This window comes from Kryptolebias marmoratus, linkage group LG4 (assembly GCF_001649575.2).
Source record: "Kryptolebias marmoratus isolate JLee-2015 linkage group LG4, ASM164957v2, whole genome shotgun sequence".
Classification (NCBI taxonomy): Eukaryota; Metazoa; Chordata; class Actinopteri; order Cyprinodontiformes; family Rivulidae; genus Kryptolebias; species Kryptolebias marmoratus.
The window spans coordinates 21,763,121-21,789,263 of record NC_051433.1 but is presented as its reverse complement, the minus strand read 5'-3'; the positions used below and the strand labels follow the sequence as shown (position 1 = coordinate 21,789,263).

The following is a 26,143-nucleotide window of genomic DNA, read 5'->3' as shown; positions in this document are numbered from 1 at the left end:
CAAGTATGTTTTTCATCTTACCATAAACCTAAAAACTTAAATTGCTTTACTCTTTCCAAAATCATGATTATATATTCGGAATTTTAAATTTTCAGAAACTTTTCTCCTCATAAAAAAATAGTCTGTTTTATCTATAGAAATTTTGAATCCCCATTTAAAGGACCAGTCTTCTATTTCATTAATTGTTTCTTGTAGCTTGTTAACAAAAAAAGTTAAATTTTTACCCCTCTTCCATATTGCTCCATCATCAGCAAATAATGAACAACCCATTCCATTCTCTAACTTATCAAACATATCATTAATCATAATAGAAAGAAACTCACTACACTTCCCTGAGGAGTACCATTTTCAACAAAAACATTATCTGAAAAACGTTGTCCTATTCTTACTTGTATTGATCGATCTTGTAAAAAATCTTTTATCCAATAAAACATTGAACCCCCAATTCCCAACTTTTTTTACTTTAATAAAAAAAAAAACTTCCTTCCACATTTTATTATAAGCTTTCTCTCGATCAATAAAAAGACAGCCAACACTATCCTTATTAACTTGCCCTTTTTTGATTTCATGTTCTAAACATAAAACAGGATCCAAAGTGTTTCTACCTTTTCTAAATCCACTTTGAAATGTTGATAAATAACTCTTCTTCTCAACAAAGTAACTCAATCGTTCATTTATCATTCTCTCCATTACTTGCTATTGGTTTGCGTAACCTGTCGCCATCTTTGCTCCAGGATGGATTGAAGGAACACTCCTTATCAGTGCGCCGGCGCATGACCCAGCTGGAAGTGACGAGGAGCCGCGAGAGAGGAGTTTATCTCTTTAACGTAAAGAAAAGTTTCTGCCACTGCGCGGTGCGCCGTCACGTGAGCCGGCGATTGAATGGGGTACACCCCAATGAACAGTCGTTTCAGTCCCTGCCCAGGCAAATATCCGAACTAGATTCAAACACACCACAGCTAAATACCAGCTCACAACACAGAAGACACACTGGTTTTCCCCCTTGTGATATACGTCGAAACATTGAAAAACTACTGCTATCAAGCTAGCCGCAGTGAAAAACAAAAAAAGGTGAGTCGAGTCGTGTTCTGAAAGTCTTCACAGTAAGAAAGCTGTGTTTTGGTTCGAGCAGGTCAAGCTAACGTGCTGTTTGTCCCAATCCGTGTCGGCCCGCTGTGTTTCAGCTCTGGGACATGTGTGGACGAACTGCGTGCACTCTCGCCCCGGACGAAGTGAGTCGAGCCTGCGCCTACAGGGACCGGGGCGGGCAGCGGAGACGGCCCCGCTGGAGGGACGGGGACGCGGACAGATACCGACCGTCCTATAACAAGAGCCCGCAGTCCACGAGCCCGGTCCTGGTGTCCCACAGGCACCTCGAAAAGGTCTCCGGAGCTAATTAAGTCGATGTGCTGCACCTGTGCAGATGTTATAGCCGTTATAATGGGCTTCACCCCGGCTGACGGTGCGCATCAGCGCGTGACGAAGTTCAAACTGCAGCGCGCCAAATCATCACCTGTACCCACCTGAGGATGCTGTAATATTTAAAGATTAATAATGTCTTCTGTCCTGTTAAAGGAGTCAATGACTACATGGTTATTAGCTGTTAGCAAAATATCTCATGAACCGTTGGACAGTTTTTAATGAAACTTGTAGGAGGTAATAACTGGATGTGCATCTACACCTGATTAATCTTTGGAGTCAAGTCAACCCGAATTAAGATGGCTGCCACAGCCAACTGACCTTAAGCAGGACGAAAGTGGCTATAACTCAGTCAGTTTTACAGATATGGTTAAAATATTTGGTGTGGCAGCAGCCGAGAGTAGTCCCCAACACATACTTTTGAGCACTACACTCTGCGTGATATATAATATATATAATAACAATATATATTATATATATATAATTTGCTAAACAAGTGTTGCCGTCAGCCCTGTTTGCCTGTTAGAAAAAAAATCTCATGGATCACTGAGTGGATTTTAATAAAACTCAGAAAGTAATTGGATTTACATCTGCAGGCAAAACATTGTTTACAAGATTTGACCAAACCAGCTATGACTCTGTCATTTCTCAGAATTAGATGATCTTTGTCCAAAATGGGAGACAGGCATATTCCTTCAAGGAATGGGCCTTTAATTGTTTATTCTATCGAAGTGAATGTTAGGTGCAACCTGATGACTTAAAAATTAATTACTTCATTACAAACAAATTGAGTCTGATTGTGTTGTACTGAACTGAACGTGTTCGCTTTTGGTCTAATCTATACAAACAAATAGCTTCCTGTGAGCTTCTGTACAGTAACATACACTGTTCAGTGCGATCTAAAAGAATATTCACACATTTCCTCATTTATTTGTATCACCTCAGCAACATAAAAACAAAGCTGCAGAGACCTGATTCTGTCCGAGTGGATTTTATGATGAGTTAGCCTTTGTGTTGTGTAAATGTTTGCGTTGTGCTTTGATTGTTTCCTCAGAATGCTCCTGTGGATGAACGTGTTTTGGTTTCCATGCGCTGGGGCCTAATACCTGCCTGGTTCAGGGAGAACGACACCGGCAAGATGCAGTACAGCACCAGTAACTGTCGCAGTGAGAACATACTCGAGAAGAAGTCATACAAGGTAGAAAACCACCTACTCTGTGTTCAAGCTTTTAGTCAATTGTCGAAGAAGTCAAAGGTTTTGAATTTTTCTTTTTTTTAAAGGATCCCCTGCTGAAGGGGCAGCGCTGTGTCATCCTGGCTGATGGGTTTTATGAGTGGCAGAGGAGGGAAAAAGAGAAGCAGCCTTTCTTCATCTACTTCCCCCAGACTAAGGGGCCCAGCCAGGATAAAAAAGAGGATCAGGATGACCCCATGCCTCCGGTTTGCAGTGAAGAGAAATCAAATATTTTGTACCCTCCGGGCGAGACCTCTCCTGGTTCGTCAGAGGTTTGCGCTTTTATTGCAACAGCTGCATTTCGAACGTTTTCTTTTTATGAAAGTAAAAAGAAGTAACTGTGGCAAGGGTAAAACAAAAGTCTTCAGGTTGTTTTCTTTGATGTTAGAATTTCATGCAACACACAACTTTATACATCAGGCTTAGACGTCAGTATCATTCTAAGAACTGTCAAAATAAAAAGAGTCCCTGTTTTTTTTATGTTGGCAAGGATAGAGAAGCACCATCAGAGTGGACAGGGTGGAGGCTGCTGACTATGGCTGGAGTGTTTGACTGCTGGACGCCACCAGCCGGTGGAGAGCCCCTGTACTCGTACAGCGTCATCACTGTGAATGCGTCTCCCAACCTGGAAAGCATTCACGATCGGTACGAACAGCTCGTAACAGAGCTTATTTCCTTTCCTTCGAGTCCCTAGAACTTCATAAATGGCTTCCTGGGTCTGTTTCAGGATGCCAGCGATCCTGGACGGAGAAGAAGAAGTAAGGAGATGGCTCGATTTTGGCGCGGTGAAGTCTCTAGACGCCTTGAAGCTGCTGCAGTCGAAAAACACCTTGACTTTTCACCCCGTGTCCTCTCTCGTCAACAACTCGCGCAACAACTCCCCCGAGTGCCTCCAGCCGGTGGACCTCAACAGGAAAAAGGTATCAACTGGGTGTTTCCCGAACTGCGGTCAGAAACCATAACAGAACGGCCCAGAGAGAAAGGTTTTCATCTGGCAGGTTTGACCTTTTGGTTTGTTTACAGGAGCCCAAACCCACAGCAAGCAGCAAGATGATGATGAGCTGGCTGTCCAGCAGCGGCTCCGCAAAGAGGAAAGAGTCCCTCACGAGCGAGAGCAAAGAAGAGCGGGACGGCAGGGCAGAGAGGACGGACGCGTCCGTAGGAGCTCTGCAACTGTGGCTTCAGGGGGCCAACAAGAAACCCAGGACCAAGTGACTCTGAATGTGCTGCACATTGACAGATCATCTAGGTTTATATTTTCTCTTCATTTTCATAGGATGTTTACATGTTTTTGCACCTTTTTTTGCATGCACAAGGATTTTTTACAGTTCAATACTAATAAATAAATCCCTTTAAACACCATATGCTTAAGTCAAGAGTTTTATTATCTTTATTACTTGAAACACAGACATTTTGAAACGATGTAGATGCTGTGCATTTATCATATTAATATGTAATAATAATGAATGCCAAATACTTCCCCACATTTTCCAACTTTCAGAGTTACAGTATGTATGCTTTCTAACATAATACAAACAAGCAGTTAAAGATCTGATTGGTTAAAAAGAAACGTCAAGCACTTAAATGGTTCATCAACACAAGCAACTTGTAGAGTCAAAATATGGAGATTTACAACACGATGTACGCAGATTTACAAATTCTCGCAATAGTTGACAGGAAAAAACAAAACAAAAACAAAAGAACAAGCTAAAAGCAAAAAGACATTTGAAAGAAAATCTCAAGGTCTGTCAGGCAGATTGATACGCTGCACTGATTTGGTTCGTTCCCACATCAGATGCTGAATGGACTAATAGATTACAAGAAGAACCGTGGTTCCTGAAGTGAAGGAACAGCGCTGACATCATGGAGCCAAGTCTCAACCTGAGCGACAATCACACCAATTACTGTGGCTCAAAATGAGTCGTCTCCACAAGTTGAACTTACCGAGTATGATAGTATGATAAAAAAGTGAATAGGTTATATTTGATGAACTTGTTGCACTGTAATCTTATTTTTTGCCAATTAATAACCAGCATATTATTGTAATCTACTTGTGCAAGTTCTCTCTCTCTCTCACGCATACATACACACACACACGTACCCAATGAATAACCTTTTCTTCTCGTGAGGCTTGTATGAAACAATAGTAACAAGTGTTTTCGAGAGTGACAGTATTTTAAGCCACAACACAAATGAGTATGGGCCAGCAGGGGTTTCCTTGTTCATGCAGCAGTGATGGGCCGTCAAAAACAGAAAACAACCACCACAAATAACTAAACTTTGATTTTAAAAAAAACAAACAATTTGTCTAACCTAAATCAAAACCTTCAAATACATGGATGCGATGTTTCAATTTTGCACTGAAAGTATCAAAATAAAAGCAGACAGGAGCAAAATCGGGAGTGAAAGCAGCAATTTATGTGGAACTGAGAATGAAATGAACCCAAACCATCATGAAGGAACGAGGGGAAACACTGGGAAGTAACAAGCATCATACAGGTAAATGTCATGTTTTCTTAAGGTGTTCTTTGGGCTAGGAGACTCGTTTTATAGAAAATGTGGATTTTGTTGACACAGGAAGTGACTGCAGCACGTTGTGTAGTAATATACTTTATGAGTGGGATGCTGCTTGGATGGTGGGCTTCAGGGCATAACACAGTTGGCCATGGGGAAGGGTGTAAATAGACAAGGCAAGACAGGGTGTTGAGGGCGACCCCACTCCCCCCCGATGATCTTCAGAGTCCTCAGCAGCTGCAGGGTTCTGCAGACGGCTTGGCTCGCTCGTTCCTGTCCAGCTTTATTGGCTCAGGGAACTCGTTGTACAACTCCACTTCGGTCTCCTGAGATCAGACAGAGAAGCCACGTTGAGTGGCGGGCTCGACGCCTCTCCGCAAAACACGTGCTTCAAAGCGAACTGCCTACCTGTTTAAGAGCGTTGCGTGCAATAGTCTGGAAGGCCTGCTCCACGTTGATTGCCTCCTTGGCGCTGGTTTCGAAATATGGGATGTTGTTCTTGCTCTGACACCAAGCCTGCGCTCGTTTGGTTGGTACCTGGCAAACAAAACAGCTGACGTTAGTGATGAAAACAAGAAGCATAGGATTATGGCTTTTTCTAAAAAAGGACAACCAGCACAAATTGGAGCGAGTTATTCAACCTGTCTGTTCTCCAGGTCGATCTTGTTGCCCAGCACCACGAAGGGAAAATTCTCTGGATCTCGAGGGCTCGCCTGAATCAAGAACTCGTCCCTCCAGCTGTCTAAGGTCTTGAAGGTGTTGGGCGCGGTGACGTCGAAGACCAGAACGCAGCAGTCGGCTCCACGGTAGAAAGCTACGCCTAAGGACTGGAACCTCTCCTGACCTGCTGTGTCCCAAATCTGTAACACATGACAGACACTTTAATAAAGGAGATGGATTTGACTGCTGAAGTGTATTCACGATTTATGTTCGTACTGTAGGTACTCAGGTGTTCTATTATTGGATTAGAGCTCAGATTCACAAAACAGGTGCTGAGAACCAGCAGCAAAGACAGGCCCTCCTGTTCTGTCTCTGCACATCACATCACAAGAGTCTGGCCAGAAATAAAGCACCTGAACATACCACAAACACCGTGTATGTGTGTCTGCAGGAGAACATTCCTATCCGCACAGAAGGGAACAATAATATGTACTTCCAGTGAAATGAGGACCACATAGATACTGTATAAAAAACATAACTCCCTGTTTGCCTTGTTTATTTATCAGTGCCACACAACACTGGTCTCTTGAGTTATAGTTATCAGTTGGACTTTAGTTTCTGTAAAAATTATTGTTTGTTCTGGAGAGACGAAGATAATAAGTGAAAGAAATGTGTTATATGTTAGGAGTAGTATCTCACTGGGCTGAGGCTGCTGGAGATGAGTTGACGGCTCAAACTTGACCCAAAAATTGCATAAAAATACTCAGTTTTCCATTCAGTCTCCCTGAATTCTGAGGATTTGTGACAAAGTGACCAGCGAGCTGTGCAACTGCATTTTGTGTGGTATTTATTTATTTATTTTTTAATCACAACATATTATTATTATGTGCACGGCTTGTAAAACCGTATTCTAGGCACATTGATTCATTGCCATCCTCCGCCCACATCATACCCTCCTAGGCCTGCTTTGAACCCGCCTTGGCTGCTGCCCTCCGATTTATGATTTAATCTACACGCAGTACACTTTAGAAATGAAGACTGGCAGATTTGGACCAGTTTTTAAATTATTATTATTATTTATCATCTGCCTGAGAGCTCCTCTGCAGGAGTCGAACAGCAACTCTAGCCATCTTATAATGAATTAGAGTTGCCCAAGATGAAATCGCGGAGGGTTTGAGACGCCCGTGACAATTCTGTGACCATTTTGAGGGAATATTTGTTGCGTGGCTTTTTAAACGCAGTCTTGTTGCTTGAATTTTGAACATGTTCAAAAAGAAAAAAATAAATCAACGATCAAGACTGCGAGGAAACTGAGAACCCGTGTGAACATGGCGAGACATTCTGGAGACTTCCTCACGAATCCAGATCACTGACTAGTTGTCAGCAGTCTCAGCCCAGTGAAATACCACCTTTAGTTTCTTCTTTCTATCGTCTCCTCTGCCTCCTTTTGCACACACCAGCTCTCCATGCTGACCAGCCAGTCAAAGAGGTACTGACCCGATGCGTACGTTGTTTGTCCTGAACCGTCACTACAGTCATCATGGTTTGATCTACGCTGTCTGATGAAGAATATGTCAGTCACGGCCGATTACCGCTCTCATTTGGAAAAAGGTTTTTTTTTTTTTTTTTTTGCTAACAGCCACAGCAGAGAACGTGTCGAGGATGATCCTGTCTAAAAGACTCCAGGAAAGCAGAGTAGGAGCGTCTCATTTAGACGAGACAAAAACTTGAAGACCTGGCCGTTTGTTTTGCATCGGCAGTGTAGGAAAAAAAAAGTGGGCTTCCTGGAGACGTACAGCAGCAGGGGAGAAAAAAAGGTGGATGTATGGAAAGCAAAAAAGGTCATAATTTAGGAGCTTTGATATGTATCAAATAAATGCTGTTAAATACACCACTAGGAGTTTAAAGAACACCATCCACGTATGAACAGCACACTTCTACTCATTTAGCTGGAAGCTAGCTGTGAGTGTTTAACACTTTATTTATTTTGCATTTTCACATTCCCAGACGTTGTTTAATTCTCCGTTGCCTTTTATTTTGCATCAGATTTGGCCCCAATTAATTGAAACAAACAATGATTTTTTTTGTTGTTGTTCTATTATTTTAACAAAACAGAAATATTCCTCAGTTTTGGAGTTCAGCTATTTGACATGTTTCCCAAAGAAATTAAAATTGAATGATTGAGTTGTTTTAAACAATAAATAAATAAATGAATATTCACAGATTTTCTGTGTTTAATGTGTTGATGCGACGACTCTATTTTAATATTAGGTAAGAAGGTGGGGCGTTCTTGTGAAAAGTATTGTCAGTACCTGCATTGTGACGAGTCTATCATCGACCATAACTTCTTTTGTCAGGAAATCAGCTCCGATTGTCGCTTTGTACTGGTTGCTGAACTTCTTATTCACATACTGGTTCATTAACGAGGTCTTCCCGACACTACAAAAAACAAACACCAGAGAACAATATTCAGCACGTCGCGGAGAAAAACAATAAAAGAAAATAGGGTTGTCACTTACCCGGAGTCTCCAAGGATGATGACTTTGAGTAGCACTTTCTTCCTTGACGTCATTGTCCTGCAGCTGTGAAGACAAGAAGCTAAAATGGATGAAAGGTGAAAACGTCTAGCAGAACTCTAGCTGGGGACAGCCTTGTCACATGGGTCAACATCAGGTTTCACAGAAGTTTCACTTTATGCACCCTAAAGAAAATGACTCATTCCAGGAATGCGCAGCGTTTCCTTCACTTGGCCTTTCTCCGCTGACAGTAAGAAACAACGAGCTGAACTGCATTCTGCGTGGAGTCTGCAAACAACGATGCCTGGACGAAGCCCGGGCAACTGGAACGGCAACAGCTTACAGGAAGGAACTGAGCAGATGCTATTTCTTAATGAGACTTAAGAATTTCAAAGATTGCAGCTAGATGTTGCAGAACGCTTGGATGTCGAAGAACACATTTCTTTTTTTTTTTAACCAGTCATGTGTTGGGCAACAGAACGAGTCATCCACAGAAACTGAACCATCTGACAAAAGGAGTCTGGCTCCGTGTTGGGGTGTGATCTGGAGCCCCTAAATTATCGCAAGACGAATGTCGCCCAAGTTACAGTGCCCAACACCGCAGACCTTCACAAAATGAGTGATCAAACACCGAAGTATCACTCAGAGGCTTGTAACGACTGCTCAGCTCAAAAACATTTTACGACATTTAATATTAAGTGATGACTCATTCAGATAGAAATCAGAGATTGAGGGGTTTTTTTGTTTTACTTTTTCTTTTGACAAAAACTAGATTTTTACATTTATAATGCAACATTTTAGCTTCCCTTTGAATCAATAAAAGCCTAATTATTTTAATTTTATGCTGATATGTTGGCGCTGACCTTACATTTACCACTTCTGTCTGATTTTTTTAGTTATACCATAAAAAAAGAATACAAAGAAATGATGTTTATCCTGCTGAGAGCACGTTCATTGGTATGATTGTTTTATTTTATCATTCTTCTGACTTGCCAAAAATAAACCCAAGAATCAACAGTAAATGTTTTCATTTACTGTTTAATGGTACTAAGAATTGTTATAACAAACTAACTAGTGTTGAGTTTTTTATCACCCGCTGACAAAGGCTGACAAAGGCTGTAGTGTTTTTGCCCGTGTGTGTTCGTTTGTCTGTGACATTTCCAAAAGATCTCATGAACCAGAGGACGGCTTGAAATAAAACTCTTAGAAAGTAATCACTGGGCGTAACTTCTGGGATTATCCCCGTTCAAGATGGCCACCACGTCTCATCAACCTTAGGCAACACAAAAACGACTCGAACTCAAGTCAGTTTTGCAGACGTTTGGCTGGAAATTTAGTGTGGCAGTAGCTGAGAGTCATCCTCAACGCGTACTTCAAGCGCTAAAAATCCCACAATAATACATGAGATTGTGGACTTTGGCATTAACAAGGTTCGACCAAAACGGCTGTAACTCTGCCCCTCAAAACTCTGACGTGAAAGGTGGCGGGCGATACGCATTCCTTCGAGGAATGCCCCTCCTTAAATTATGTAGTTTCCTGGATCGATTAGGTTGATCCACTTTAAATTAAATCCCTCTTTAATTCTTCCTCATATGTAATGAACTCTGCCCCAAGTGCAGCTTTTAAACCTTAGAGCTGCTATAAACATATTTACTCCAGCTGAAAAAAAAAGTCATCACAAAGCACTTCTGACTTTAGTGTGTTACGCAATAATAAACTCCTCATAAAGCTGTAATGGACAAAGTCTAAACCCTATTACCGATGGGGGTAAACACACACACACACACACATACATACATATACATATATATATTATCATTATTCCAATCAGGTAAGGAGACGGCAAAACTGAAAGGAGTTGTGGATTCCCAACTTCTGGAGTCTCTTCAAGAAGTCACTGCCCGAGGCAGGGCCAACATAATCTGCACCCCATGACACTGTGTCAGGGACGGATCACATGGCCAGAAACACACGACTAACGGGACCATGACTTGGCAGGCATGATTAGCACACCGAGAGCCCGAGCAGGAAAATGTTCAAGCTAAACCAAACCAGCGGACCCGTCCGATTGTCCCCGTTTCCTCCTGACACACCGTGACAGAGTCATGTGTCCATTTTACCCCAATTCCAAGGTTAGCAGGATAGACTAAAACTCCATTCTTTCCTTTTTTTTGACCCAGCTACATAGGAAACAAACGACGACAACTTTTAAATACTACTCATAGTATTATTTCTTCAAAAACACTTTTGTCACAAGACCAACTAGGTAACAATTATCAACAGTTTCTACTTTAAGACACATTTCGTTAGCTGAGCAAGGTGTGTGGCGAAAAATTACATAACGACAGCGATGCAGCTGGCAGATGTAGAAGTAAAACGCAGCTTGAGAAATCGCGAACCAACCTGTGTGATGTGCCTTCGAATTAAAAGAAAAGAAGAAGAAGAAGAAAACAAAGGTGGTCTTTTGCTGTACCTCTAATGGAAGTGCCGAGCTAAAGGCGCAGGATGGCTGGCTGGCTGGCAGGCAGGCTAGCAAACAGCTCCAACAAATGTCTGCCCGAAACAAGTCAGCGCGCTCAAAATGTCCACGGCGGGTTAGCTGTCTGATAGCTAGCCTCTCCGCTGAGCCCACCTGTCGAAAACAACACTGTTGACGCGAAGTTATTTGCTACAGCGGTCCGTTGCGCGTCGGCACTCACTTTTCCTGTCAAGCTAACCCGCTAGCCGCTGATTGAACTAGCTCCGTCCACTTCCTCCAAAACAAGCTGCGTTCGGCGAGAGCTGACGTCACGCGCAGGGTCACGCCTTGTTGCACGGGACCGTATGTTGCATAGCAACAGCTGTCAAAATCGACCAAGTAATCGGTCACGCTGCATACTCGCTAGTCCTAAAGCGCAAGGGGTCTTAGTCTGCTCCGCTGACTAAGAAACGGATTAGATTCACAACCACGCTCTCTGTTTAGTCATGTAAACAAACGGAAACTTAGTTGTTAGAATTTAAAGCAATACAGTAACTCAAAGCTCAAAGAAGCAGACCTCAAAATAACAAAACACTAGCTAAAAGTATAAAAAGTAAAAGTCGCTAAAGGATTTCAAAATGCTAAAAGTAGCAAAATGCTAGCTGTAAGGAAAGGTAGCTAAATGCTAAAAGCAACAAAATGGTAACAGATAAAAATAGCTCAAGGGTAGAGAAAAGCTTAAAGTAGCAGAATTGTAGCTTCAAAACTGAAGGTAGCAAAAACCTAGGCAATAGTAGCATAAGAAAACAAAAATTAGAGCAGGTTCGGTGAGGCAGATTTCAGAGAGAACAATGAATGTTTTGAAGAAATTGAAGAGATCTCAATGTATTTCTAAGTGGGCGAAAGATTTGTAAATGAGGTTTGTTTTTGTTGACGGGTCTAAAAAGTACAAAAGCCATAGCACCCAGCTCCTAAATGAGCTGAACATTATGTTATATGAATGTGTAAAATAGTACAAATGTGGTAGCAGTTAGATTGCAAAAACGTATAAAAACAAACAAAACAAAATAACAGGAAATCAATCATGTGAATACTGAATCAGCACAAAAATAATGAGTGACAACTTAGAAATTTATTGATTTAAAATCACTACGCTAGCAGGCTCATTGCTGAACTTGATAGTTTGTCTAAATGATGTGTTCTTGTGTTTTATTTATCTTTTATTTAGAATTAAAGTATTGGAAAAGTTGTTTAATCATTTTGGAGATAGGCACCAGCTCCCTGTGACCCAAAATGGAGAAGCAGGTAAAGAAAATGGACTGATGGATGGATGGGTTAATCATTTTAGTTGTCTACGACAGCCAGCCTAATCCCACACTGTCACATTTCAATTGTCTTTCCAAAAAAAAAAGAGTAAACTTTCATTTTATAATGTGTAAACAAGATTACATAAGCCAATTTTAACATTTGTTTCTCTCTTTCTTTTTCTTTCTGTCATGCTACAAAAGTGAGAATGGAGGGAAAAAAATCAAAAATCTCAGTCCATATCCTAAATAATTATATGAATATCATAAAAATATTATATATTTTCACATAATCACATGCCTTTATGATAGAAATGGCATGTGATTTGGAGTCTGTGAGGTTAAAAGTTTTTTTTACCCACCAAGAAACTTCTGCGTTTGTACTGTCTTTAAAACTAATTATCACTGAGTTCCTAGAGGTCAAAATAATCAGGAACAGTGGAAGTATAGGAGGCATAGTGTAGTGTGGATGACTGACCACTCTTATAGTGTTTTTAGATTTACCTAATGAATTTGAATTACTTACTGGTGACATAGGAAGTAATGCCGGTTATTGTTGTCCATTTTCATGAGAAGTAACCAAACTTTACAAATAAATTGCGATTGTATTCAAAAGGTGCATCCCCTCTGCCGAAACCCGGGATCGAACCAGGGACCTTTAGATCTTCAGTCTAACGCTCTCCCAACTGAGCTATTTCGGCTTGAATATGTCCTCTTACGACCCTACTCATTTTTTTCCTAATACGCAACTCTTCAACTTTGATAAGTACAAACTCTCAGTACGTCTCATGTTGTTAAACTTGAGTTAATGCTTTGAAAGCACATGTTGTGTAACTTTCCGAGTTAAACGCTCTTTATTGCTTCGACGGTTTCAGAGCACGTTGTAGCGTGCGTAATGACGTCATCACGCCTCAGTGAATGTAGCGTCATCCTTTCTGATGTAGAGCTCAACGGCGGCCTTTCACTGCTGCTGTACATTTCTTGCAAACTTGCCGCTGTCGCCCCAGTATTTCAGCTCTTATTTCCCATTGACGATGCCACGAACGTCACCGCTTCTCACCGTGTGCCTGCTGGTTGTGGCCGCTCTCAGCTCCGAGGTTTCAGCGGACGGCTTAGTAAACGAGGATGTAAAGAGGACATTGGACCTGAGCACTCATCTGGCTAAGATCACAACGGAGATCGTGCTGTCCAACCAGGGACAGTCCTCCGTCCACAGCTTCGTCTTAGCGGTGGAGGCTGACCTGGCACCGCATCTGGCATTCATCGGAGCCTCGGTGAGCATCAGTGCAAGACGTAACACTTCTAACAATGTATCAGGTTGTCAGCTAACTAGCTAGCGTTAGCATGTGAGCTACTTGTATAAAGTTGAGAAAAATTATCAATTTAAAGACGGTGGAAAACCTGCAGCTCTCATTGTTTTGTTTATTTTTAAAAAGTTTCATTGCAGGGGTTTGAAGGTTAATAGCGTAGTTGGAAAAAAAAACATTAAATGCATGATTGAAATGGTTGCTATTGCTAGCTCAAATGAATGATATAGCTTTTCATTCATGAATTCTGCAAGCGCGGAAGTCAAATAGCCGAAGGTAGTTAGTGGTTGAATTTGTTGTGAATTGTGTATTTACTAATGCATGGCAGTCACGCCACCTCTCGCAGTGTGCTTATCAACTAAAGCCGGGTTAAATGGGTTGAATTTGCCAAAAAGGTGCGAGTATCCAGAGGTGGACTTCCGCAGGGCTCCACGCTGTGTCGGCGGCTGAACGACACGTATGCGCTGGGCGGCTCATTTCCGCCTGTGACTGCGCACAGGCCTGCCCCTTTCTGCTGGGAATGAAACACAAACAGTCTGATGGAGCACTAAAACTATCACTGTGCACTTCACTAATCCAGCCGAGCTTCCGGTAGATTTTAGTTTTTTGGGTTTTTTTTAAGAATATGTCCAAATTGTCCTGTTTTTACAGGTGAAGGGCGATGAAGAGGAGGATGGCACACTTGAGCTGGAGCAAACAACAGTTCGGGGTCAAAGGTAAGACTTCAGCATCTTAATATATATAAGTATGTCCTCAAACAAATTAAATATTCTTATTTTGCATATACAATGCTTATAAAATGTACAGATCTATTTTATAACATGCCTCATTTTAGCTGTTATTTTTAATCAAAAGTGGTAACTGCACATACAGTGTTAACCTTTTACTGGTATTCAGTAAAAGAATAATATTTCATCTGAAATCTTCACATTGGCAAAAACATGTAGGCACCTTGTTTTGGACTTTGGACATGAACAGGCCATTTTAAAATCTCTTACTGTTTTAACAGTTGTAAGGCACTGTGTACAAATAAAACAAAAAACATTATTTCAACCTGTGGACAAGACTGAAACTGGTGTTGCAGTTTCTTGTTTAGTACTGTAAAATCTTCCAACACAAACTAATTACTTTTAAACCAGTCAGGTAACTGGAAATCAGTGGATTTGAACATAAAGTGATACTGAGATACATGTTTGATTGACAGAGGGGAGTTCTACAAAGTGCAGCTGCCCTCCAGCCTGGCTCCAGGCGCTCAGCTGAAAGCGAAGGTGGATATGACATTTAGCCACGTCCTGAAGCCTTTCCCCACACAGATCACTCAGGCTGAGCGGCAGCTGGTGATCTTCCAGGGGAACCACTATTGGTTCTCCCCGTACCCCACCCGCAGCCAGACCACACGTGTCCGCCTGGCCTCCAAGACTGTGGAGAGCTACACCAAGCTCGGCAACCCCAGCAAGACCGACGAGATTATTGAGTACGGACCCTTCCGAGACATAGCTCCTTTCAGCGAGGTACAGCTCCCCTCGGGTTCGATGAGCTTGTAAGTGAAGCTGCAGAAACGGCGACTAACGAATTTTCCATTTGTTTCCAACTCGTCAGGACACGATGAAGATCCATTATGAGAACAACACACCCTTCCTCACTATAACCGGCATCACTCGCACCATCGAGGTGTCCCACTGGGGCAACATTGCTGTTGAGGAAACCGTCGATCTGAGGCACACAGGAGCCATTCTGAAGGGGCCCTTCTCGCGTTACGATTACCAGCGTCAGTCAGACAGCGGCATCTCGTCCGTCAAGTCTTTCAAGGTTTCATATTTTTGCTGGGCATCGCACTTCTCTTCTCTGGGTTGGTGATATGTGTCGTGACCGCATCTCTTCTCGTCCGCAGACCATCCTTCCTGCCTCGGCTCAAGACGTGTACTACAGGGATGAGATCGGCAACATCTCCACCTCCCACCTGCAGGTTCTGGACGACTCCGTGGAGGTGGAAGTCAGGCCGCGCTTCCCCTTGTTCGGAGGCTGGAAGACCCACTACATCATCGGCTACAATCTGCCAAGCTATGAATACCTGTACACTCTAGGTGCGTTCTCACGATCCCAGGAGAAATGATTTGGCAATTATTTAAAGTATAAACAAAATCCAAGACTGTTTTTTAAAAATTCACATCTAAAAAAAGATCCAAGGACTTTAATCCTGCAGATTTTTGTTATGGAGAGACAGTTAGCAACTCCTGAATGGTGCTAAACTAAGATTGATTGGATTGAAATTAGAAAAATTACTTTTCACTAGATTTTTAACATTTTATTTCATGAAACATAACTGTGAGCTGATCATCTTAACCTCTAGTTTTACTTGCTTTAAAGACATGTTTCTAATAATCAGATGTAATAAAGTAGCGTTTGCTAACACATTGCATCTTTTTGTATCCCAGGTGACCAGTATGCACTAAAAATGAGATTAGTTGACCACGTCTACGACGACCAGGTTATTGACGACATGACTGTGAAAATCATTCTGCCAGAAGGCGCCAAGTAGGTGTTTAGTTGACCGTCCTCGTTGTGCTGAGTCGAGTAGAAAGCCGGCGTTAATTTCTCCCGCTTTCCTGCTTTGCTTATTCAAGAAACATCCACGTGGATACCCCCTACAAAATCGATCGCATGCCAAACCAGCTGCACTACACGTACCTGGATACGTTTGGCCGACCGGTGTTGGTGGCCACAAAAAGCAACCTGGTGGAGCAACACATTCAGGATTTCGTGGTAAGAGGAGCTGCATAAAAGCTGCAAGTTTAAGCATCCTGTGGTTGAAGAAGTGTGCAGCCTTAACCCTGAAACAGCAGTAGAGGAATTTACATTAAGCTTCTTTGTGCAAATGTTATATAATATTACCAAAATATTGACTTGATTTGTCAGTCGCATATAAAATGAATAATGAATATTAAAGTTGCTATTACAGCCATTATTTTTTCAGGTTGTGTTCGTGCCAGATGCTTGTTACCTAAAATTTATAACCATATTGATTCAGAAACTTGCTCATCACATATCTTGATCTTTTTCTCCATTTCCAGGTTCATTATACTTTCAATAAGATCCTGATGCTGCAGGAGCCTCTCTTGGTTGTTGGAGCCTTCTACATCCTCTTCTTCACCGTGATCATCTACGTACGTCTGGACTTTGCCATCACAAAGGTAAAGAACCTGTTTTATGTTCGCCTCTTTCTTTTTTTTTTGTCAGGTCGGTCGTCATTTTTCTGGTCTTTGTTCAGGATCCTGCTGCCGAGGTGCGGATGAAGGTGGCCTCCATCACAGAGCAGGTGCTCACTCTGGTGAACAAACGTCTGGGTCTGTACCGACACATGGACGAGGTGGTCAACCGGTACAAACAATCTCGCGACACCGGGGCGCTAAACAGCGGTCGGAAGACTCTGGAGGCCGACCACCGCCAGCTCACCAACGAGATCACCTCGCTGCAGGCCCGCCTCAAGACCGAGGGCTCCGACTTGGCTGAAAAGGTGCGCAGCGTGTTTTGTCACGAGTGTTGAAGTTGAGATAGGCCGAGCTGACCTCACCTCTCTCCTCCTCAGGTCGTGGAGGTGCAGAAGCTGGACGGCCAGGTGAAGGAGCTGGTGTGCCGCTCCTGCTCGGAGGCGGAGCGTCTGGTGGCGGGGAAAGTCAAGAAGGAGTCTTACATCGAGAGCGAGAAGAACCTGACCAGCAAGAGACAGGAGCTCATCGGCCGCATCGACAGTCTTCTGGATGCCCTCTAAACCTTCTCCTTCCGCTCAGAAACACACAGGCGCCCCTCTGCACGACATAAAGCAACAAATAAATAAACAAAATGTGACACAGTTTACACTTTTTTTTTTTCCTTACCATCCTTGCATCCAGACATAAACTGTTAACATCTCATCTTAGAGTAGTGATGGGTTTATCTGGACTTGTGCCTTTGTGCCTGGTGATAAACTTGTCACTGCGTGCTCAGCTCCAAAGCAGCTACATCACAGCTTTTAGCTTTTCAGTTTCTGCATTGTATTTGAGCTACCGTCTTTGCTGCACTGGGCTCAGATTTGACTCTTTGTTTTATGTTCAGATATGGATTTCTTCATTTTTTTTTTTTAAACCATTAGGAATGTATGGTTAGGGTTCTGATTTGAAAATGAATAGTTGAAGGGCCAAAGTGTTTCCGGTCTCATGTCTTTACTCAAATACTGTATTCTAATACTAAAATATTTCTGGCTTTAAGTGTGAAAAAGATGGTATTTTCTAATCTTTTCTCCTTTTTTTTTCATTTTTTTACTTGCCCTGGACTGTCATTTCTATTTGACGCTCTGATTCTGTGTCATTGTCAGCTTTTGTCTATGATGGACTTGGTCATAATTTCTACATTTTGTATGATTTTTTTTTTTTTTTTTTTTTTGGGACTGTGAGATTAAAAAAAATTGAGATTAGACTGTATGAGAGAAAAGACATGAATGATGCAAAACAGTTATTTGTCAAATAAGGCAATGATGTGGATCACTGTCACATTTGGAATAAAGTTTTGAGAAACTCATCTTTTAGTTTAGGCCTTATTTTTTTTTCTGTTTCTGATTGGTCTTTTTCACTAAGTAGTACCCTTGGTTTACCACAAGAGGGCATGCTTGTGCAACAAAACACTTCACTATATGAAGGCCTTTTTTTCAACAGAAAGTGAATTGTTGAAAGTGCACTTCCCATTTAAGTCTCTGCCAACATGCACATTTAAAAAGTATGTCATCCAGACAACCCAAAATAAGATTTTGGGACTTTTTCTCTGTGGCTAGTGCCTGTTAAATATTGCCCCCTCATAGGGTATTTCCTGCACATTGTTGCATTCGTTGTTTCAGTGTAACTCCACCTATCAGCCTGTCTCCTCCTCGGCCATCAGAACAGCAGTCCTGCCTCCGTTAAAGTCTGGGCTCAGGACAAACATGAGGGTCAGTCTGAGGTCGTCTCTTTCCCTGCGAGGTCATCAGGGGTCCCAGCAGGTCATTTCCTGCTCCATAATAACAGCCTGGCTCCTCTCACAATGATGCCGTTCACATATTGTATGCCCTGTACAATAATCATTCTGAAAATACACGGCAGCGAGAAACCAAAGACAATGTCCGTCAGCGCTGATGCTTGGGGGTGGTGAAAGGGCATACAATGACATTTTTTTTGTTTGTTTTTGTGTTTGTGCTCGAGAGGAGAAATTTCAGAGAGCCGCTGAGGCTCATTCTCACAGCGAGGCGACAACTACCTCAACCCGAGTGACGGGGCTGAACATGCTGAGCTCACGTCTGCTCTCTAATCTACAATGATGCCACCAGATCACTGTGAGCTCATTACTAAATGTGCTGTTCTCAGAAAATTCAGTCCAACCTTAAAGGTCTCTCAAGAAACATTGTTGACAGCACTCCAACTCTGAATCTTTACATCTTGGAGAAATGAACAGATTGCAGGACAGTTCTGATAGATGAACAGGATCAGGGGCCTCAAGTTTCGTATGGGAAAAGTAAATCTGTGAGAGAGAGTAAAAAAGAAAAAATTCATTTAACATGAAGTCACAAAAATATAACAAACTACAACAAGAGGAAATTTTAAAAAAGCACAGTGAGGCATTAAAGAGCCACAAAGACTCTAAAGAAAAACCACAACATGAAACAAAAATAAAACAAACCGTAGTAAAATGAAAAATAAAAACCTACACCCACAACTATATGAAATTCATTACAGAGAAATCATGTGAAGTTGTCACATGTGATCACATGAACGTGTTGAAAATGTTCCAAAAAACACATAAGAAACAAGTGTTTCACATACATTACATGTTATTTACTGCCTGCAGCTGAAAGGTTAAAGATGGGTGATGATGTTTTTGCTTGTGTGTGTATGTGTGTGTTTCTTTCTATCTTGGCATCCTGCTCCACTAATATTCCAGCAAATCTTTGCTTTGATGGAAATTCAAGGTTATGGCAAAGTGAAAATAGATTCAGATTTAGGGTTGTAGCCAATTCGTATAACTGGTAAGTTAAAAACATCTTCATAAAATGCATTTTAGACTAATCGTGGCCCTCCTCCCAGACCATCTAGCTTTAAAATCACGTAAACAGTCCATTCTTTGGTCCAAGCTCTTAGCTCTTTTGTTTATTTGAACTTACTTGTGTAAGAAACTGATCTCACAAAAAAAAACATCTTGTTTTTGCATGACACGTTATAAAGAACCCATGTGAGGAAAAACTCAAATTCTGCACCAAACACACACTTGACCACGTACGTACGCCACGACTTCTGCTCATAGCAAACGTGATCCATTTGACGCTTTTCACCTCAGAGATGTGGGAGCAAAGGGTGGGGGTGGATGCACATCTCTTATTCCTTCAGTCTTTTCAGTTCTGGCCCAGGATATGATTACCGGTCGCACAAGGCCTGCGGTTGATCTGTTAGTGTAAACTGAGCAGAATACTGTTTAAACCGGAATTCGTGTGCAGCACTGTATCCTGATGTGGCAAACCGTGTGTGTGTGCGCGTGACTCTGAGGTGGATGCTGGGGGTTTTTGCAGGGTGTTGGAACTGGTTGGGCCATGTGGTTGAGCTGTCATGATCCCCCTCAGGCATGGGTTTGATTATTATCTTCCTTTCCTGGGGTGTAGTAATGATGCAGACTGCGTTCTTTCTTTTATCTGCCAGAAATAATGAATATGCAAAAAACTGTGTAGTCAAACTAGATATCAGGTGAATGCGTGTACGCCACAAGTTCTGGGCCTTGTGACTTGGTGGTGATTGATTGCATTGAGGGCTCACCTGCACGACTCTCCCTCTTAATCTTTCTTTCTCTAAAATGCACATCCACTATCACACACGCGCGTGCACGCACACACATACACACGCACAAAGAAAGGCAGAAGTCACCAGTCAGGGAACAATATCCTGCTCAGAAGACCCTTCACGGCACACTCTCATAAATCACTGAGACAGAGCCACCACCCTCACTGTCAGCGTGTTATTATGCACACACTCTCAGGTTCATCACGACAGAAATTCATCCAGTTCCACCAGTCCTGCTGCGCGAACGGATGTCGTCAAATAGGAGAAATATGAGTTGAATCTAAAACACAGAACTCAGCCTCAGACACACTCACACACAGCTCACCTGCACTGATTCCCTCTGGCTCTGCTTTAAACACACGTCTCTACAACGGGAGCACTGTGTCGCTCTCCGCCCCCGGCCCTCTGCGCCCTCTGCACCGGCCATTCCTCAGTGACAGGGTGCCGGGACGAGGGGATGAGAGGCTCTGAAGGGGTGAGGTGAGGAGTGGATGAAAGCAGCCCGTGGCTCAGCTCACAGGGGGCTTCTTCTGCGCCCAGTGCAGGTGGCAGGTGTGATGCGGCCGGGCGCAGAAGCGTGAGGGCGAGGAAGAAGGAGGACAATGAAGGCGTCTGTGGCCCTTGGCACAGCTGCAGGAGGCGGGGAGGAGAAGGGGCTCTGACAGACGAGACACTCTGACAGGCAGAGGAAAGGCAAGGATGGGCTCGGTGAGCGCAGAGATGGAGATGCCACTTCAAACAGAGGATTGGGTTCTGGGCGCAGAGAGACACATTCTTGTCTGGCATAGAAGAGGTGGGGAGGGGTCAGCAGGAAGGATGGATAACACACTCACACACACACACACAAAAAAACCCCCACCATCACCAAAGTCCAAAGTCACATTCCTCCTCTGCAGATGTTTACATCCTGTCTCCTGGCTCCATCTGTGTGCATACTGATGTCAGCCACCCTCTCTCTATGGATTTGTATCAACGAGACAGTAATCCTCTTCCCTTGCTGCCCTTGTATGCAACTGTCCACAGCTCCCACTAAGACCCACTGATCTCTGCCACATGGCGCTCCATCAAAGCACTGATGGTCATGCCTCTCAAAGCTAGTTTTGCCAAAACACGCACCGACCGAGTGGCTCATGTATGTCTCCCAGTGCAAAGGATAAGCTGCAGATGAAGGTCTAAGGCCACTCCAGACTTCGTATCAATCTCGGATCACCCAAGGACAAGTGAAACAAAGCTGCTTTTTGTTAAAAACACACTCGCCTCCGTGTGTCAGCACACATACACACACACACACACAAACACACGCGTGCTGGTTTCCTACTTTCTCTATCGGACCTGATTAGAGTGACAGGGGCACTTCCCATTGGCTGCGAGAGTGGCCCTCTCCTTCCCAGGGCAGCCAATTTCCCCTACTCTAGAGCTGATAGGAAACTTTGATTGTCCACTCAGCTCAGGAGAGACAAAGAGATTTTTCCTCTTGCAATCCACATATCGCTCCATCACATCTCTGCCTACAATGTCTCTCCTCACTTGCTCTTTCCTCTTTTTTCCCTCCACCAGCTCTCCCTCTTAGATTTTCTTGCCTGGTGATTTCCACAAGCCCACTTTCTGTTGTGGGCTGCAGATTGTGAGTCCATTAAACAGGCACTGACTGCTTTGATGGGCAGGAAGTTTCACTTTATGTAGTGACATCTGCATCCTGTGACACAATCCTACCATGCACACATGATTTACTGTCTTGGCTTATCACCGTCCTCTAATAGCATTCCTAGCAATATGCATTTGCGTTCTGGTATATACAGTAGAGCAGCGGTCTGCTGCATATACCAGCAAGTTTTTGTTATTTTGTTGCTGCCTGTTGCTAAATGACCCACAGACCGTTCTCCGTCCTTGGCCCGGTGTTTGGAAATCCCGGCAGTAGAGTACACTCTGTGCATGTTGGCTGTGAGGTGAACCAAGAGAGCCCAGGGTGGTAAGAGAGTACTCAAGGCGTCTAAACATGTGGAGGGAACCAACAGGAAACATCTCTCCCTTTCTCCCTACACACGGTGCAGTACACACTTCCTGTCAGTACTCCTCTAACTTCCTGTCCAGTCCCCGGGAATCCCAGCTGGAACATTCCAGCTGTGCTCTGCTCTCCCTCTCTTTCTGGGTTATTACACTTTCTTTGCCGCACTTTTCTTAACATCTGAGCAAATACACTGGCTTCAGAAATATCTTTGGACCACTTCTGCTTTTGTAGAGTCGATTAGAATCAAATCTAAGTGGAAAACTGAAATTTCTCAGTCACAAACAGATTCAAACCATTTATACTGGCAGTCCAAATATATTCAGTTTGCTTAAATATTACTGAGAAGTGTTGTTAGTGTTGTAAAGGGCGATATTGTGTGTGTGTTCTTTGTTTTTGTCTGTAAGCAAAAGATATTATGAACCACTAAGTGGATTTTACTAAAACTCTTACAGTACTAATTGGATGCACATCTATTGCTGATTAACTTCTGAATCCAATTTAAGACGGACACTAAAGTTAAGTGGCCTTAGCCAACACAAAACCATATATAACTTAGTCAGTTTTACAGATTTTGAGCTAAACGTTAGAGTCGTAGTTTTTGATCCTAACAGTGAGATCTTTCACCGACACATCTCATGCTGATAACATTAGAACTTTGTCCTTTCTCGTCATGAATGCTAGGTCTTTCATTTTAATTTAGGACCATATTTGACAAACTAAATAAATTAATACACTCCATTTCAGGATCATAAACAGTCATAAGGTAGCTAAACATCGAGGCAGGATATAACAGGAGAATATAAAAGGCTGAGCTGAATGGCATAAAAGCTGAAAAAGACCTGATGAGGTTTGGAGCCAAACTATATGCTTGACCAGTAATGACCAAAGTCAGGGAAGAGAGGCTCAACTAAGCTAAATTATGAAAACTCCTAAAAAACAAATATGATCATTACAGAGGTCATCTCAAAGGAAAACACAGCCATAACTTACTGGAGGCTTCCAAACAGTATTTAACAGCACAATGTAAGACAGAATACAACATGATGACTCAAAACCAAATACTGTTGCTATTCAATCAGACCTGCAGGCACCTTATATGAACACTACGCAGGCAGGTACAGACAGTACAGACGGTACTTAAAGAGTTCAGCTTATCTAAAGACCGGAGACCTGAGACTGGGTCAACAGTTCGACAGTCAAAACACCAACAGTGATGAAATGCTTGCAGGAGGAGTAGGATTTTCCTTAAATATCTCTGCAGAAATTAAATACCATGACACATGTGTGGAGAGACCCTGAGGAACTCAAAAACACATTTAATCCAAACGGATACAGATCAGTGAGATGTGCCTTGAAAAGTGGACTGACCTGTGACAGTCCGGACCATCTTTGGAGCAGCTGCAGCCCAACTTCTTGTCTTTTGCCAGCACAGCCTGGATTATAAGTAATGATTTAAATCGACTGAAAGCGTTGGACGTGACATTATAGCTTTTAGGGGTCCATCTCAAGTGTGAAAATGAGGTGCCTTTCTGGAACCATCCAATGCTCAGGAACGCGCCTGCTTTGCTGAAGTGCGCCTTCTTCCCGCCAGGGGTCGCTGTTGGACAGCTCATTTCCTCTCTCCTGCAGGGTGAAACTCCCTCCACGCCACACTAAAGTTCTGCAGAAAGCTCTCATTAACGTTGTCTCCATGTCACCGTTTTTTTTTCAGCGCAGGAAAATGCGCGCAGCTATTAGTCTAATGGCATTAAATGAAAATGGCACGCGCATGTTTATAAATGTGCCCTCGCGCAGGGGCCCATACGGCGGAGGAAAAGAGCAGGTTTGGTGACTTTGTGCATGACCTTTTCGGAAAGAGAGCTAATCCCGAGCTATAATAGACTCCGGGACCGATATGGAAAACTGCTGCACCGTTATCTCGGTTGTCTTGGAGACCATCAGAACACCGGGGCCGGTGGAGATGCCACGGTATTAAAAAGGGGAATGTGTGCTTGTGTGAGTGTGTGTGTGTGTGTGTGTGTGTGTGTGTGTGTGTGTGTGTGTGTTTGTGTGTGTGTATTGGAGCAGGAAAAGAAAAATGTTTTCTATTTTATTTCTATTTTTCTGGCTAAAACCCATAAATACCCCCATCACATTTTGTATCATACAGTTGGCTTCTTTTCCTGGAACTTCTTCTTTTTTTTTTTTAAGATGAAAATATCAATTCAATTCTGCAAACAAAAGGTCAGCCGTGACTAAAGTGTGCACGCGCTCTTTAATATTCCTCAAATGAAAGCCTGACATCGGCTATAAAATAGATAAGGTGTAATTTTTAAATGGAAAGGAGGGAAATGGCTTCAATCAAATGCAAAAGCAGTTTATTGAAATGATAAGATGGGCCTAAAAAAAACAAAACAAACACCAACAAAATAAATAAAAAAAAACCAACAGGCCCGTTCAGAGAGGAGAGGAGGAGGCCTGAAAGTATAATTGCATAATTGCTTTATCTTCTCATCTGTATTTCGCGCTGCTGAATAATTAAAAAAAGAAACAGTCCGGGTATCGGTTGCCAGTTACGCACCATAAAACAGTCCGAAATGAAACAACAAAAATAATCCAAACTGATTACAGGGCTCCATGTGACCTGAGTGAGATCAATCAGACAGATAGGCATCATATTAGAGCGATGCATGCCTAATAAAGCTTGTATTGATATGGAAAGTGTGTGTAACCAAGTGTCCGGCCAATAAGCGCCGAATACGGAGCCTACTGTTGTAAAAAAAAAACAAAAAAAAAACGTGTAAATATGTCTCATTCCCCGCGCCTATCTGTCTCTATCAACCTGCGGGACCCCCACCCCCACCACCCCACACTCCCGCACAAATGATGCATTAGATGCACTGAATGTATTTGTTGTGCAAGTTTGAAAAGGCGGCGATAATCTGGGCGCGAGAGATAAGGAACACCAATTTATTCAGCAGCACTTTGGACCCCCGCTTCCAGCCTCGGTCGGTGCTGAACCCCCTCTCCACCACCACCACCCTCCATTGCCCCCCCCCCAGCAGTTTGCTGATAACGATTAGGCCATTTATTATCTTCACGGGGAACAAAGATTGCGCGGTGCCGATGAAATATTACCCCCTGGTAATAATCAGAAGGAGAGGGCCTCGGCATCTAATGCGGTGTGCATATTCTATCTGCCTGCACGGAAATCAGCGGGCAGCGCGCACACTGATGTGGTGTGTGTGTGTGTGTGTGTGTGCGCGTGTGTGTGCAGGGCAGTCAGAGCATGGATTAACAAAGCGAGAGCAAAAAGATACGAATATAAAATAAAGCTTAACTGTTAACAGAGTATAATAATAATAATAATAATAATAATAATAATAATAATAATAATAATAATAATTTAAAACATTTTTTCTGTATTTATTCTGTCGTAAATGAGCTAAACTACTGTTATCATTTAATTCTTAATAACTAATATAAAATACACAAAGGGTATCTCATATTTCTTATGTTTTAACAGAATAATGGAACAGTGTTTTATATAAAATCATGTATAAAACCCCCGTATGTATAAATAAATAAGGGGATAGTTGTGTTTTCACCACATTTCGTTTGCAATCCAGGCAATAACTTTTTTTCTGCTCAAAATTGTAGAAATAAACTGCAGTTTTCTTTCCTACATGAAACCATAAAGTGTTTTTATGTTTGCATTAATACAAATATTTCCTCCTAATGAAGATTATTTACTTCTTTTGTCTCTGATTCACTCAGACTTCACCTTCTTTATTTTTTTTCTCTTTCTCTCTCTCTCTCTCTCTCTCTTTTATTCTTTCTGTGTGTGTGTTTGATTTTTCTGTGTGTCTGCACGAGTTGCAGAGGTCCCCCCCCCCTCCTTCCCCCTCCTTCCC

General features: G+C 42.6%; 3 protein-coding genes and 1 non-coding gene across 6 annotated transcripts; 2 read left to right on the top strand and 2 right to left on the bottom strand.

Moving 5' to 3' along the window:
* The first annotated feature begins 887 nt into the window (after positions 1-887).
* Positions 888-4,015, top strand: hmces (5-hydroxymethylcytosine binding, ES cell specific). Its single transcript, XM_037975311.1, has 7 exons — positions 888-1,071; positions 1,185-1,382; positions 2,474-2,617; positions 2,701-2,925; positions 3,144-3,298; positions 3,381-3,573; positions 3,677-4,015. Exons 2-7 carry the CDS (start codon positions 1,194-1,196, stop codon positions 3,866-3,868), a joined length of 1,098 nt encoding a protein of 365 aa, XP_037831239.1. The 5' UTR covers positions 888-1,071; positions 1,185-1,193; the 3' UTR covers positions 3,869-4,015.
* Positions 4,016-4,017: 2 nt separating this feature from the next.
* rab7a (RAB7a, member RAS oncogene family) lies at positions 4,018-11,115 on the bottom strand. Of its 3 annotated transcripts, none has more exons than XM_017425232.3 (6): positions 10,747-11,115; positions 8,347-8,409; positions 8,140-8,266; positions 5,809-6,027; positions 5,576-5,704; positions 4,018-5,493 (listed from the first exon to the last, which is right to left on the bottom strand). In XM_017425232.3, exons 2-6 carry the CDS (start codon positions 8,397-8,399, stop codon positions 5,398-5,400), a joined length of 624 nt encoding a protein of 207 aa, XP_017280721.1. In that variant the 5' UTR covers positions 8,400-8,409; positions 10,747-11,115; the 3' UTR covers positions 4,018-5,397. The 3 variants fall into 3 exon arrangements, with proteins under 3 accessions (XP_017280721.1, XP_017280720.1, XP_017280722.1); XM_017425231.3 differs by having other exon boundaries at positions 10,817-11,115; XM_017425233.3 differs by having other exon boundaries at positions 11,043-11,115.
* A 1,618-nt stretch (positions 11,116-12,733) lies between these two features.
* On the bottom strand, positions 12,734-12,806 carry trnaf-gaa. The gene has a single exon. It is a non-coding gene; the product is annotated as a tRNA-Phe (tRNA).
* Positions 12,807-13,022: 216 nt separating this feature from the next.
* rpn1 (ribophorin I) lies at positions 13,023-17,962 on the top strand. The gene is made up of 10 exons (XM_017425144.3): positions 13,023-13,379; positions 14,064-14,128; positions 14,617-14,923; positions 15,012-15,221; positions 15,304-15,496; positions 15,848-15,947; positions 16,037-16,175; positions 16,484-16,603; positions 16,681-16,926; positions 16,999-17,962. The coding sequence occupies exons 1-10, from the start codon at positions 13,140-13,142 to the stop codon at positions 17,179-17,181; spliced, it is 1,803 nt and encodes a 600-aa protein (XP_017280633.1). The 5' UTR covers positions 13,023-13,139; the 3' UTR covers positions 17,182-17,962.
* The last annotated feature ends 8,181 nt before the right edge of the window (positions 17,963-26,143 follow it).

Bases quoted from the DNA above. Each gene is read 5' to 3' on its own strand.
- hmces (XM_037975311.1), top strand. From the start codon at position 1,194: ATGTGTGGACGAACTGCGTGCACTCTCGCCCCGGACGAAGTGAGTCGA. The intron at 1,383-2,473 runs GTCTCCGGAGCT...TTGTTTCCTCAG, and splicing joins CCCACAGGCACCTCGAAAAG to AATGCTCCTGTGGATGAACG. The intron at 2,618-2,700 runs GTAGAAAACCAC...TTTTTTTTAAAG, and splicing joins TCGAGAAGAAGTCATACAAG to GATCCCCTGCTGAAGGGGCA.
- rab7a (XM_017425232.3), bottom strand. From the start codon at position 8,399: ATGACGTCAAGGAAGAAAGTGCTACTCAAAGTCATCATCCTTGGAGAC. The intron at 6,028-8,139 runs GTACTGACAATA...CATGTGTTACAG, and splicing joins ATAGACTCGTCACAATGCAG to ATTTGGGACACAGCAGGTCA. The intron at 5,494-5,575 runs GTAGGCAGTTCG...GTCTGATCTCAG, and splicing joins CACGCAACGCTCTTAAACAG to GAGACCGAAGTGGAGTTGTA.
- rpn1 (XM_017425144.3), top strand. From the start codon at position 13,140: ATGCCACGAACGTCACCGCTTCTCACCGTGTGCCTGCTGGTTGTGGCC. The intron at 15,497-15,847 runs GTGCGTTCTCAC...TTTGTATCCCAG, and splicing joins TGAATACCTGTACACTCTAG to GTGACCAGTATGCACTAAAA. The intron at 16,604-16,680 runs GTAAAGAACCTG...GTCTTTGTTCAG, and splicing joins TGGACTTTGCCATCACAAAG to GATCCTGCTGCCGAGGTGCG.